Source organism: Protopterus annectens, chromosome 3.part0 (genome assembly GCF_019279795.1).
Source record: "Protopterus annectens isolate FY-2018-M chromosome 3.part0, PAN1.0, whole genome shotgun sequence".
NCBI classification, from domain to species: Eukaryota; Metazoa; Chordata; order Ceratodontiformes; family Protopteridae; genus Protopterus; species Protopterus annectens.
Window position 1 is genome coordinate 1,210,821,475 of NC_056731.1, and position 14,599 is coordinate 1,210,836,073.

A 14,599-nucleotide genomic window follows, 5' to 3' on the forward strand; every position below is an offset into this window, starting at 1 on the left:
AAAATCCTGCAGGCCCTGGGTTACATGGCATCGTGCATTCTTCTGATTCCACAAGCAAGGCTGCATATGAGAAAACTACAATGGTACCTAAGGAGTTTATGGTCTCAGCACAATCACAGCCTAGAAGCTTTGATACCACTCATTCCATGCCTTCAAAAGGAATTCCTGTGGTGGGCCCAAGCAAGCCAGTCAAACAGGGGCCTGCCTTTCAGCAAACCAGTAACCAGCCAAACCATTACCTCGGACGCTTCAGACCATGGATGGGGGGGAGCACATATGGAGGGCAGATGCATCCAAGGTCTATGGTCTCAGAAAGAATTGCGCATGCACATAAACCAAAAGGAAATGCTGGCAGTGATTCATGCAATCGAGGCCTTCAAGCTCTTTCTACATCAAGGCCACCTGCTAATAAGGACAGACAATACCACAGTTATGTGGTACATAAACAAGCAAGGAGGTACCCATTCCTACCCTCTTTGCAGACTAGCAATGAATCTTTGGGAACTTTCCTAAAACTCAATATAGAGCTGCAATCCCAGTTTGTGCCAGGAAAAGACAATATACTGGCGGACAGCCTAAGCAGAAATACCATGGACCCAATGGATGCTGCACCCAGACATCTTCCTTCAGATAACACAATCATGGGGAGGCGGACATAGATCTTTTGCCTCCCACCACAATCATCAGCTGAAGAAATTCTGCACAAGGACATACCACCCACAAGCATGGAAAGTGGACGCCTCTTTCAGTTGGAATACTCTAACAGTGTATGCATTTCCACCACTCCCACTAATGACCAAGGTCTTACTGAAAATCAAGACAGAGCAGCCAAACGTGATTCTAATAGCCCCGGACTGGCCAAGGCAGCACTGGTACCCACTGTTACGGACCCTGTCACACACGAAACCATGGCCTCTACCACTATGGACACTCCTTCTGACACAGCACAATTACAAAACTCTGCACTCCAGCTTGAAAACCCTGCAGCTGACAGCCTGGAGAATACCTTGACTCCTCACTAGGAAAAGCTATCCAAGAGAGTGAAGGATATCATCATGGAAGCAAGACATATTCAGCAAAATGGAAAAGATTCCACACTTGGGCCTAGATGCCACAGTGATGAGCATGGCACATATCCTGGAATACTTGGCAGACATGCTCCATAATGGCCTTTCTTACTCTTCCATAAAACTTCATGCTTCAGCAATTTCAGCAGAATACAATACTGATCCACCTGTCTTCTCTCATCCTCTCCTAAGGCAGTTACTAAGAGGAATTAAAAACATCAATCCTCCAAGAAAACCAACAGTGCCTACATGGGACCTTAACTTCATGTTGGAAAAGTTGACTTTACCTCCCTTTGAACCAGCAGCATCTTCAGAGTTACAGTTCCTGTCTTGGAAGACTGCCTTCCTTCTGGCCATAACCTCAGCAAGAAGAGTATCTGAATTGCAGGCACTCATGGCAGTACAACCATTTCTTATTTTTCATCAGGACAGAGTCTCCTTGAGAACCAATCCTTCATTCATGCCAAAGGTGGTATCCAGGGTCTCATTGAACCAAGCTATTCACCTGCCTACCTTCTTTCCAAACCCACAAAACAAGGAGAGAAACTTCTGCATACCCTGGACATTCACAGACAGTTACGCTACTACTTGGACAGAACTAAGACTTTCAGAAAAACTGACCAGCTGTTGGTAGCATATGCTGCAGGCATTCAAGGAAAAGCAATTTCCAAACAGACAATTTCAAAATGGATAGGAAATTGCATTCGATTTTGCTATTCTTATCATGGAAAAGCTGTGCCAGCTAACATCAGACCTCATTCCACCAGAGCTACAGCCACCTCCACAGCCTTCTTAAGAGGGGTGGCTACCAAGGACATTTTAGAAGCTGCTACATGGAGCTCCATGCATACATTTTCCAAGCATTACAATTTACCCTTATATTCCAGATCCAGAGCAGGCTTTGCTACGGCAGTCCTGCAGGGCATTTTAGCTACACCATCATTTTCTTAGAGCCGACTGCAGATGCATCCTTGAAGGACATAGTACAGTTTTGTACCTACCATAAATGTAGATGTCCGATAGGTATGCATCTGCAGTCAGGTTTACCCTCCCTCCTTCCCCTCTTTGGTACTTCTTGGGTACTTATCCCTCTTATAGCTAGCTGGGGTTATCTATTATGGTGTATTTGTTTTATATTACTGTGCATGTTTACAATATTTTGTATTTCTACCAAATTTAGCCTTCCTTAGAGGGCACCTGGCATCTGGGGCAAGAAAAACTGAGGAAGATGGCGTCGGCTGACACTTTTACCGCTCTGACGTCGGGGAAGGGGCGACATCAGCCGACGCCGGACCCAGACTTTGGAATCCGGCCGACCGAAAGGCTGCCTGAGGCAGGACAACCCATATGTAAGGACTGCAGATGCATACCTATCGGACATCTACATTTATGGTAGGTACAAAACTCTACTTTACGTCTTACCATAACGTTCCATCTGTATTGTAGATCTTCATTCGTTCTTTACTTCCCACCCTCCTTCCCCCTGCCTGGACTCCTGGTGGACTTTTGGATTACCTTATTACTTAGGGTATCTGCTCAGACAGAGCCTCCTTCTATTATTAGTGTTAACCTCCTTATAGTATAAGGGCGGGCAAACTCGATCTGAAGAGACTATGAGAGGGGCATTGTGGGTAGGACTTAGCTGAGAGTTTTTGGTTTGTGTGAGCTTGGTAATGGCAGTGTTGGTTCGAGGACTGAACCAAAGTCCTAACAGTAATGAATGAATGAAGATCTACAACACAGATGGAATGTTATGGTAAGACGTAACTTCTTTTTTTTTTCACCGTTCATTGGTTTTGGGCAAACAGTGTCACAAATGTCTGCAGACATCCAAAGAGTGCAGTATTTATTTGCCTGTATTCTGAGGTTTGGGGAAGAATCTGAGGCTGACATTTGTTTGTGGACATTTCCTGTAGTTACAAACACCACTACAGCAGTGGTCCCTGGCCTTAACATCTACTGCTGTTGTAAATCACAGCTTTGCTTTCTTCCTACAAGGAGGAGTAAAGGGTTCCTTTGCTGACTTTTTTTCTGCTCTTTGAGAGTTCAGCATTTTCAAAGAAGACATGTATGTCATATTCTGAATGATGACATTCAAGTGGTGATATCCTTTCTGGTTCAGGGTGTCTGTGTGTGTCTGGCATTGCTGAATTTGGCAGTTTTCTTCTAGCACATCAGCGTCTTACATCTTTGGTTTGCTGTTAGTGGATATCACTGTTAGTGCAAGATTTTTCCATGCAGTTTATCAGCGTGCTAGAAGTGGTGGAGGAGACCTTGCTGAAAGACCATTGTGTTTCTCCATCTAGTAAACTGATTTCTGATAACCCTGTGTATGAAGTCAGTCCTGGTCCCAGCTGAGAGGATAGCCTTCATCAGGACAGAATTTTAATACTCTTCAGTGTCAGTATTCCATTTTGTAGATAGAACCCACAAGGTCATGATTATAGCAGCATGAATGAAGACACCACAAAAACTACAACCTCAGACCTTCCTGCATCTTTATAGTGGTAGCAGTCTTCATGGTGCTGATTGCATATCTAAAGATAAGTCTTGCTGAGGACTGTAAGGTGTCAGTGGTCACAAAACCATCATACTTGTGCTGACCTATTTGCATTAAATTATTGTTATCTTGTTCTAATATTTGCGCTAACCTCCATCTAGATCTGCCCTTCCAACACCAGGTCCACATCTTAGTTTTTGACAATGGGAACTTCACTACTGGGTTGTGGAACTGTCCTGGGCTCCTCCTTTGTTCAGGTGAAGTGACCCCCCCCCCCCAAGGTGCAGAGTATTCACATAAACCAGATGGAGGTGCAGATAAAGTTCTTTACCTGAAAAGCTCTGAAAGGAAAATTAAGGCTAGACTCTCTCCTTCTATTCAGATATAACAGCCAGGATGCACTGTGGGACATTGACAGTGTTACACACAGTTGTACTCCTGAGGCAACATGCATCTGGCAGCGGTCCATAGACTCAGACATTACTTTGACCACTCTTTACATCTCAGGGAATATGAATTTTGTTGCAGGCTGTAGTTCCAGCTCTGTTTTTGGATTTGGCCATTTGGAAATGTTGATTAGTTAAGGTCTTCCAGCAGTGGTGCTACCCAGATGTTCTTCATGTTTCACTGTTGGAGTCATCACCTGTGGGTTGTCCCTGCTGTGATAGCCCTTGGCCGGCCCAAATACCAGAGTCAATGTTTTTCTGCTTAAGCTGCTGTGGCTTGCTGCCTGACATCAGGTCATCAGTGCTATAAAGGAAGGCAGCCAATGCCATTACATCATTCTTTCTTGCCATGGAGCCCATAGCAGAAGCAGTTCGCAAGTGTGCCGGTTGGTTGCTACCAGAATTTGAATTACAGCTGAAAACGTCTAAAGTTAAGTGCCCCATTGGGGATCCTTTTTTCTTGCACTAACCAATGTCCGAAAAAGTTAGCAATCTTCTCGCCTGTGGAAAGCAAATACTACACCTAGACTTCCATTCATGCTGCGTCACTTGTTTAGGCCCATACCATGACGTTCCTGGTTACTGGTTCTGTGCCCTTTTTAACGTCAGAACTATTCGTCGTAGAGTTCTTATTGTAGCCAGGTATTTTCGTCTTCCGTCTTCACATTCCGAAATGGTGTCCGTCAGCCAACGATCCATAGACATTCTGAAAAAACGTAAGGATAAAGATAGAGACAGACCACACAAGGCTAAGCCTTCCGACGACTCTGCCAGGTCTCTAGCAGGTCGTCAGTTCTCCTAAATTGAGTGAGGTGCCTTAACAGCTCGTGATGCCCAGTTCGATACCTTCACAGGCCTCTACTGAGACCCTTTCGGAGTCTGGTATGCCGCAGAAATCTTCTTTGTCTTCTGAGCCTTTGTCTCTGCCTTGGTTTAGTCCGGAGCCACGACGCAGGCACCAGCTTCTGAGGAGATTTTTCTCACTGCCGAATCTAAACAGAAAAACGACATCTTCTCTGACTACTGTTTCTCTCAGACCGATGGATATTCTTAGGCCTAGAGGCAAGGCCACTCCTAGGAAAACTACCTCTAGCCACCATTTTACTCCTGCTCCACCACCCCAAGCTCAAATGCGTAAAATGGCGGAGGATCTTATCACCCTTATCAGGGGTAGTCAAGCCACACATTCTAAAAGAAAAAGAGACCTTTCTCCTGAAATACTGACAGAACAGGATTCTGAGGAGTCTGATTATTCAGATTTTGAAGAGGAACAACAACCTCTGACTGCCTATGAGGATTCAGATGCAGAGGAATCCATTCATTCTGTCTCCTCACCAGAAGATCTTTCCTTTGGGGAAACCCTTCACACTCTCAGGGAACATTTCCACTGGGAATCCCAGGACTTCCCTCAGTCTAAGAAAATACTAAGAGAGTTTCTAGACCTGCCCCAGCACAGACCCTTGGCCATCCCTCCAATCTTGGAGGTGGTTGATGATGTCTTCCATGAATCCAGCTTAACACCTGACACCCTCCTACCTGCTCCCAGAAAACCTGAAAGGTATTACAGAGTACCGGATTCTCACAAATACCTGTACAGAAATCCGCTGCAGACCCAGAGGTCACTACACAGGGACCAAAAGGAGCCAAGGCTAGTTCTGCGAAGAATCCTATTCCTTCTGACAAGAACTCCAGATCTCTGGACAGATGGGGTAAAAAAGTATACACCTCTGCAACCTTAGCTGTCAGAGCACTCAGCTGTCAGTTCCACATATTAAAATATCAACAACACACTATGGAACTGTTAAAACAAAATATTTCAACCTTTTCTGACTGTGCCAGTTCAAAAGAGTTAGCAGATTTACTGCACTCTACTTGTCAAGTGGCTAAACACTCATTACACTGTGGATATGACACCCTAGAAGCCTCACGCAGGGCAGCAGTGTCAGTATCTGTCATTAGGAGACATTCATGTTTGAAGGAACAACTTCTCCCTAATCATGTCATATCTAAATTACTTGATGCACTCTTGGATAAGGACTGCTTGTTTGGAATAAAAGCAGAAGAGATGCTTAAAAAGATGGAAGACAAAGCAAAATCTATGCAAACAGTTAAAGATTTCCTTCAGGTGCAACCTCCTAGGTTCAGCAGGAATTTTCCCTCAAAACACTGGTCCTTTCCTACACCTAGCACCTGCACCAAGCTAAGCCCCACAGGGACAGACCACCCAGACTCCTATCCGAGGGACAGCAGAGAAACAAACAGTGGACCACTTCCACTCCAAAGTCCAGGAGTTCTAAGCCATCCCTCTATAGAAAAAACTCTCAATGACTCTCTTTCCCTCCTCTACCCTCTTTTCACTCACCAAAAACTAGGAGGAAGGCTGTCCCTCTGCAAAGAAAATTGGCTTTCTGTAACAAAGGACCAGTGGGTGTTAAAGATCATTTTTCAGGGATACAAATTCTCCTTCAATGAACTCCCAGTTCCAAGAGGGTACCCAGACTTACCTCCAAATCAGTGGGCAGAGGCATTGAAACAAGTCCAAACTCTCATATCCCAGGGGGCAGTAGAACATGTCCCTTAGATCAAACAGGCAAAAGCTTTTATTCCAGACTATTCCTTGTTCCCAGAAAAGAGACCACTTCGCAACCCATCCTGCATCTATCCACTCTGAACACCACCTTGGTGGTCCCCAAATTCAAAATGCTAACTTTGCAGCAGCTGCTGCCTATGATGACAAAAAATGCCTGGCTAGTTAACCTAGACCTAAAAGATGCCTACCTCCACATCCCCATAAGGGAATCCTGCAGGCATTTCCTTCACTTCAGAGCAGGCTCACAACACTTGCAGTTCTCTGCACTACCCTTTGGCTTATCTACTGCTCCCAGGGTATTCACCAAATGCTAACCCCGGCCATAGCCTTTTGCAGACAGAAAAATATACAAATTTACCCTTATCTGGATGACTGCCTCATTCAGGCAGATTGCAAAGAAAAGCTTCTCAAGGACCTCCTCTTTGTGAAAACCCTCTTAACCTCCTTAGGGTACACCATCAGTGAGAAGAAATCAAGGCAAACACACTCCAGGAAGATCATTTTCTTGGGAGCACTGCTGGATACAGCATCCCAAATGGCCTTCCTATCCACAGAAAAGCAGAGCTTCCTGCCTCTGTATTTTACCCAGCTGGCTTCCAGAAGTCACCTCACTGCAAGGAAGTTCCTTCAAGCCTCTGGGTACATGGCATCTTGCATCCTTCTAATTCCTCTAGCCAGGCTTCACATGAGAAAACTTCAGTGGTACCTAAAGAACCTTTGGTGTCAGCACTGTCAACCTCTAGAGACCTCTCTACCTCTGATCCCCTGTATAAGGGCTGAGTTTCTCTGGTGGGCAGGGGCCTGTGCCCAGAACAAGGGTCTTTCCTTCACCCTCCGCCCAACCAGGCAGACCATTACCACTGACACCTCAGACATTGCTGGGGCGCTCACCTTGAAGGCAGGTGCACCCAAGGCCTTTGGGATGCCCAGCACCTTCCCTTACACATCAACCAAAAGGAAATGATGGCAGTACAAAAGGCTCTGACATCCTTCAAACCCCATCTCAGGCCAGGGGTTCTGCTTATCAAAACAGACAACACCACAGTAATGTGGTACATCAACAAACAGGGAGGGACCCAATCTTACCATCTGTGCAGGCTAACCATGAACTTCTGGCTGACAGCCTCTTCCATGTGACTACACCTGATAGCCCAATACCTACCAGGGATCGACAACACCCTGGCAGACCACTTAAGCAGAAACTTACTGGACCCCCACGAATGGCAGCTCCACAGAAAAATCTTTTTACAAATTACTCCGGTGTGGGGGACTCGAGGTGGATCTCTTTGCTTCGCATCTCAACCATCAGCTGAAAAAATTGTGTACCAGGTAGTATCACCACCTAATGTGGAAGGTGGATGCTTTGACCTTCCCCTGTAACACCTTCTTTGTGTAAACATTCCCTCCCATGCCTCTTATTAAGTTTGCTACTGAAGCCTCATATAGGTCCCACCACTGTCTATCCCTTAAGCAACTCAACTGGCTTGACTTGCGTCATAAACTTCTACTCAATCAACTTTCTATAGCGTACAAACTCTACTACCTTCCTGAGATAACTCCAGCACTTCATCACCTAATTGAGCCCCACATTCCTTCTAGAGCCTTAAGATCTAGTAACCAGAACCTTATAACTGTCATCAAACATAAAAACGAAGCTGGTAAGTCCTTCTTTGCCAACACCATTGCCAAAACCTGGAACACACTACCAAGCCAAATAACTTCTACCACCTCCTTTAGTCAATTCAAAAAACTCCTGAAAACCCACTATCTAAGTAACTGGCTATGCTCATGCCACTCACCAGGCTAATCCATACCAAGAGAATTTGTCAGGGTACAGTTCTGTATAAACAGTTTCACCCTTGAAAGCTTCCAAACCCATATACATTTACCTTACAAAACATAACTGCAAAAGAAAAAAAAGTACCTCTGATTGTCTAGTGTAAGAAATGTTAATCACTAGCATGATGTTCTGTTGTGTGTATATAAACTATATGTATGTTTATTAATCACTAGCATGTTGTCCTGATGTGTATATATGTCATATGTATGTATGTTCTACTTGATTTTACTCTCATGTAATGTGGAGCTTTTCTCCCTTGACCTCCGCTGAAAATGGGCGTGTGTCTAGTCGGACTTTCCCAGTAAACAAATGTAAAATAATAATTATTCCCAAGGTACTGATCAGAATAAGGGAGGAGAGACCAAAGGCCATCCTCATTGTTCCAGATTGGCCTAGACAACATTGGTACCCCCTTAATGAGCAACCTGACCTTACAGCCTCCCAGGCAGCTTCCCCTGATCTCAGACCTCTTAACTCAGGTGGGGGGCAGGAATGCTGCACCCAAACTTGCAGACTCTCAAACTATCAGCATGGCTAGGCAAACAAGGGGCCCCTGTTAAGCAAACGGGTCCTAGACATTATTACAGAGGCCAGAAGGCCCAGCACCAGAAAATCGTACACAGGAAAATGGAAAAGATTCTGCTCCTGGAGCCAGTCCAGGTGGGGCAATACCTTCATAGGTTCATACTAGGCTATCTGCCCTAGGGCATTTATAAGCCTAGCCAGAGTGTGTTTTGCTTTCGCTACCCATTTTAAATGAATTTTGCTATGCCCTTTTTCGAGGTTAGTATACTGTGCCTCTGTCTAACAGTGACACAGAAGTGATACCCGGGGTAAACCTACTATCTCCCATTCACTCATCAAGATTCCTTTTGAAGAGAGTCAGTGAGGGACTCTGCCTAACCTGGACTGGGATTTTATTCCAGAGTGAAGGGAGCCTCTGGGTTATGAATCTGTCCCGCCAGCATGCCCTATTTATTTCAGTGCTGAGGTTCAAGTCTCTCGAGCGTGTAGCTCAATGGGATTTGGATTTTCAGAGGTGAAGCATGTCCATTAATTCCGGGTTGGACATGGCTTTATACATCAGGCACAGATCGCCTCTGAGCAGGCGGTATGCCACTGAGTAGAGCTGGAGTTTCTTTAACCAGGCAGCATATTGCATCTGTTTGAGCCCTTTGACCCTCTTGGTGAGGTACTTTTGGGGTCTTTCCAGTTGCTGCAGGTGTCTGGTAAGGTACATCCCAAAAGGGGCATTGTACTCAATTATGGGCCTGATGAGGGATGAGTAAAGAGGCACGATGACCTCCCCTGATCTAGATGTGAATCCCTTCATGATTAGGTGGGCTATATAAAATGTTTTTCTAACCACTTTGGCCACGTGGTTTTCAAATGAGAGATTGCTATCAACTTGGGTCCTCAGTTCCCTAATTACTTCTTCCGTCCTTAATGGATTACCACCTATGTGGTAATTTGTGGGCACTTTGTTTTTGCCAAAGGGGATGACTATACACTTTTTGGTGTTTAGCTTGAGGCCATGGCTCTGGCACCAGTTGCTGTTTCTATGAGGCCCTTTTTTAGGATGCTTGTGTCTGCTGGAGAGTCGATTATGGCACCTAGTTTGCAGTCATCTGCGAACTTGGTCAGCCACAGTCCTTCCGTGTTGGCCTGTACCTCCGAGAAATATATACCGAACAAGAGAGGTCCCAGGACTGAGCCTTGTGGGAAGCCACTTGTAACTGGTTTTGAGTCTGACATGGCTGCAGCAATTCTAACCATGTGGGTTCTGTCCTTGAGCCAGTTTGCAACCCATCTAGTGACATAGGGGTTCATATTTAAGCTAGTGAGCTTATCTATAATGCCCGATTGGGGTATTGAATGCGAGGTCCAGGTAGGCTGTGTGGACCGCCTTCCCCTCGTCATTGGCCTTGGTGACTGTTTCAGAGAAAACCAGGTTTTAGAGGCAGGATCTGCCCTTAACAAAGCCAAACTGGGTAGGATCCAGTGTCTGTAGGTCCCCAATATCTTTATTTATGAGGTCCATGATGATCCTTTCCATAGCTTTGCAGACCAAGCTAGTCAGGCTTATGGGGCGATAGTTTCCAGGATCCGTTGAGGCACCATCTTTGTGGAGAGGGACCACTGTTGCTGTACACCACTCTTTGGGTACATATCCTGTAGTAAGGCTGAGATTGAACAGTAGTTTTATGTTTGGGTTTAGCTCTTCTTGGAGTTCATGTAGGATGCAGCCCGGGACACCGTCTGGTCCCATTGATGCTGTGTTTTTTGCTTTGGTGAGGGCGGCTCTTACCTGAGCATCTGAGATGTCAGGGGGGCAGCACTCTGCTGGGATAGATATTTGCCCTTTTGCCTATCTTCCATCCCACTTATCCTGAACTACCTAGCAGAGCTACTTAATAGTGGGCTCTCCTCTTCTATTAAAATCCATGCCTCAGCCATTTCAGCTCATTTTGATACAGAACAGCCCCTGTTCTCTCATCCTTTGATTAAACAGTTCCTCAGAGGGGCTTCTAATATCAGACCTCCCAGAAGGCCACCCACTCCAGCCTGGGACCTGAATTATGTTTTGGAAAAACTAAATTTACCACCCTTCGAAACTGCTGTTTCAGCAGAACTAGGATACCTCTCCTGGAAGACTGCTTTTCTCCTAGCAATCACCTCAGCCATAAGGGTTTCAGAACTTCAGGCACTGATAGCCATTGAGCTCTTCATCATCTTCCCTGCAGACAGGGTCTCCCTGAGGACTAATTCCTCATTTATGCCCAAGGTTGTATCATGTGTAACTCTCAACCAGGCCATACATCTCCCACCTTCTTTCCTAACTCTCAAAACAGGGGGGGGGGGGGGATTCTGCTTTCACTAGATGTGCACAGAAAGCTCAGATATTATCTGGACCATACTAAACCCTTCAGGAAAACAGACCAACTACTTGTCAGCTTTGCCCTAGGGGCAGAGGGGAAGCCCATTTCCAAACAAACCATTTCCAAATGGATATCACACTGTATCCATTTCTGCTACAGATTGCATGGGAACCCCTCCCCAAGTCAGTTTGAACCCATTCCACTAGGGCAGCCTCCACTTCCACAGCATTCCTCAGAGGAGTTCCTACCAGGGACATCCTGGAAGCTGCCACCTGGACTTCTCTCCATACCTTTACCAAGCATTACCACCTACCTCTGTTTTCAAAGGCTAGGGCAGGGTTTGCCTCTTCAGTTCTGCAGGGCATGCTGACCCATTCCTAGGTCTCTTACTAATCGTACCACCCTTATCCTCAGCTTTGGGAATCCTCCCACAGGTGATGACTGCAACAGTGAAACACGAAGAACATAGTACAGTTGTGTACACTTACCATAAATGTAGATGTTCGAGTGTATTCACTCTACTTTGCAGATGTACTTGGCCTCTTGTAGTCACCTGTATGACTTTGGCCTCAAGATATTTCAAACCTTTGGAACAGCTCCTCTTTGTGAGGCAGTTCCTTATGGGGATTCTGCATCTTCCCCCTGCTTTGAAGACTCCTTGCAAGCCTGTGAGAGATTTTTACTGTTTGCCCCGTTTTAGTTTTGATCCTGATTTGTAACTTGAGGTTGAGAGCTGTGGTTGTGTACATTTTCATTTGTCTGTCTTACAGGATGTAGTACATAGGGGATGGGTACTAAACTGAAATGTACAGGGGTTAAGAGTACCTTCAGAGCCTAGTGCATGAAATCATCACAAACTCTGACTAGAGGCATGTGTCCCCAGAGTAGGAGTGAAGCAATTTAGAATTTTGCTTGAGGAGATGAGATAAGGAAATCCATTACCTGCTGCAGAAGGTTACCTAGCAGATCAGGTGATATGATGAGTACAGCTGAATCATTTTGTCTGTGAAGCCGGTCTGCTGCAGCAGTTAACCATTTTTGAATCCCATTGTGAAGCACTGTAGTCTTCATGCCAATTATGGCTATTATCTCAGAGAATATTACTGTGTATGTAGATTGAAGCCACTCCCTAGGTTTGCAAAAGTTTCTTCTTTCTTTCAGCCAGGTTACAGAATGATACGACAAAAAATTCAATCTGTCTTGTATTCTCTGCTATTCCATTTTCTATTTGTTTTACGAAAATTGAGTGTGTCTGTGTGCATGTGAGATGCATTCATGTAGAAATACTTTTTTCATTGAATTCTCAAATTTGATACATTTATGAAACAGATAACCAAATAACAGATTGCTTATATTTTTGCCTAACCTTTCTCTATTTTTAACTGTAGGAAAGAAAGAAGGTAGTAAAAGAGGCACAGAGGGAGAAGAGGAAAACAAAGGTTCCCAAACATGTTAAAAAGCGGAAAGAGAAGCTAGCGAAAACAAAGAAGGGCAAATAGGAAATTATTTCATATTGACTTGCCATTGTGAGAAATTATTAACAGTCTGTTTGCCATACATTAAGAAGAAAACATAAAAGCGTTGACATCCTTATCTGCACCTGACATCTGAAGGCATAGTGTAACTCACTGGATGAGTTCTGTAATTAAGGAGTAAGGCTCTTCGATGTTGAAATGGACACTTTCTGTAACACTTCAAAGTTTGTTGGTTTAACATTAGGTGTGTAGAAAGCATTGGTGCACAGACTTTTAGCTTAAAACTAGACAGAACTGGGTCAGCCATCATTGTACTTGACAAAAAAAAATCAATCCTTGAAGAGTAAGACGTCATTAAATTATGTTCCATGCAAGACCTATCAAATATCTTTGCTGCACCCCCCCCCCCCCTTCATCTTGAGCTTGGTGCTGCAGGTTCGAAGTACATCTCATACTGTTGTAAGGACGTAGTTTTGTCATTTGTTTAAAATAACCGCCTGTGCATTGTGCATGTAGTATGCTGCTACTTTTTTCCTTGCCATTTAAAGGTCAAATGACTTAAGGTAGATAACTGAGGCATCAGTCAGTGGAACTTCAGCCTACAAATGCTGTTCTGTATTGAAGGACTCTTAATAACTAGCTTACAACCTTTCTGTTTGGACTGTTTACTGATTGCAGCAATTACCACAGACACAGGTGTTGTTCCATTGTTTCAGAAATAAACTGAATGTTAAAGCCTGGTATCTATTTTTTTAAATAATACCTTAATAAACTAAATGCTTCTTGTACACAGAGTTTCAATTATTCCAAGGATTTTGATTTATTTTAAGTAAAAAGCCTCTGCCTGTTTCCATGTGTCTGAGTTGTAGAAAAGTAAAATGAATCTCTTATCTTATAATTGCATAGTATTATTCATATTAAAGTACGTGTGTGTCATTCTGTTCTTTGCCTGATCCAGAACATTTCCTCCTGTCCTGCGACCAGAAGCTCATGCATGTGTTATTATTAAGAAAGTTCAACCTTTATATTTTTATGGTATAAAATATAGACGATTATGATTGGATCTCAAATTGTAACAGCATTATTACATGTTTGGTACATGGATGCCAAGAAATTCACTCTCGAGGTAAATCTTTGCGTTCATGTCAAGAATACATAACAGTAGGTTAGAATCAGAGACCTGATCATAATTCATTGTATTTCAGGAAGCTTTATCTGCTCCAAGTACTACTAGTTACAGAAGACAAGGGGAAAAAAGATCCAAGTGTTTTGCCCGCTTTCAAAGCTATAAAGCACTTAGCAAATGCTGTCAGACAGAGAGCGGGACACGTTTTACGTCAGGGACAGAGTACTAGCATAGACTGCAGGCAGAAACAAAGCTGTATTAAATTCTATGCTGTTGTTTGCTGGCTAATACTGGCAGATCTTAGTGCCTAGCATGAGACCCGAACTTATAAGCATGTATGGGATTGCTTAACAGTTAAGACTGGATCGTGTGCTATCAAAGCTCTTAACTGGCTTTTCTTTTGCCTGATATCGGTGCATAATGCAGAGCTCAGTGCAGTACAGATCACGTTACTTTATTGTTGTAAAGTCTTAAAGCTTTTTTTTCCCCTTGTTCAAGATATACTTCAGACTGTAAATTAAACTGCAGAACACTAGGAGTATTATCTTTAGTGTGAAAAATGCAGTGGGAATCTTGAAACAGAAAAATGGATATGGAATGGCTGTTTAGCAGACATATATTATGTAAGTGATCTAAGTTTAGAATCGGAACAGGAAAGTCTTCTGAGTTTGCTTTT

At 44.1% G+C, this 14,599-nt stretch overlaps 1 protein-coding gene across 1 annotated transcript in view; it reads left to right on the forward strand.

The window, feature by feature from the left end:
• RIOK1 (RIO kinase 1) overlaps positions 1-13,592 on the forward strand; it is a 623,754-nt gene extending 610,162 nt beyond the window's left edge. Inside the window, exon 17 of the mRNA XM_044065411.1 lies at positions 12,711-13,592. Coding sequence (XP_043921346.1) covers positions 12,711-12,821 — 111 coding nt within the window. The 3' untranslated portion in view covers positions 12,822-13,592. The remainder of the gene's footprint in view (positions 1-12,710) is intronic.
• Positions 13,593-14,599: the final 1,007 nt, after the last annotated feature.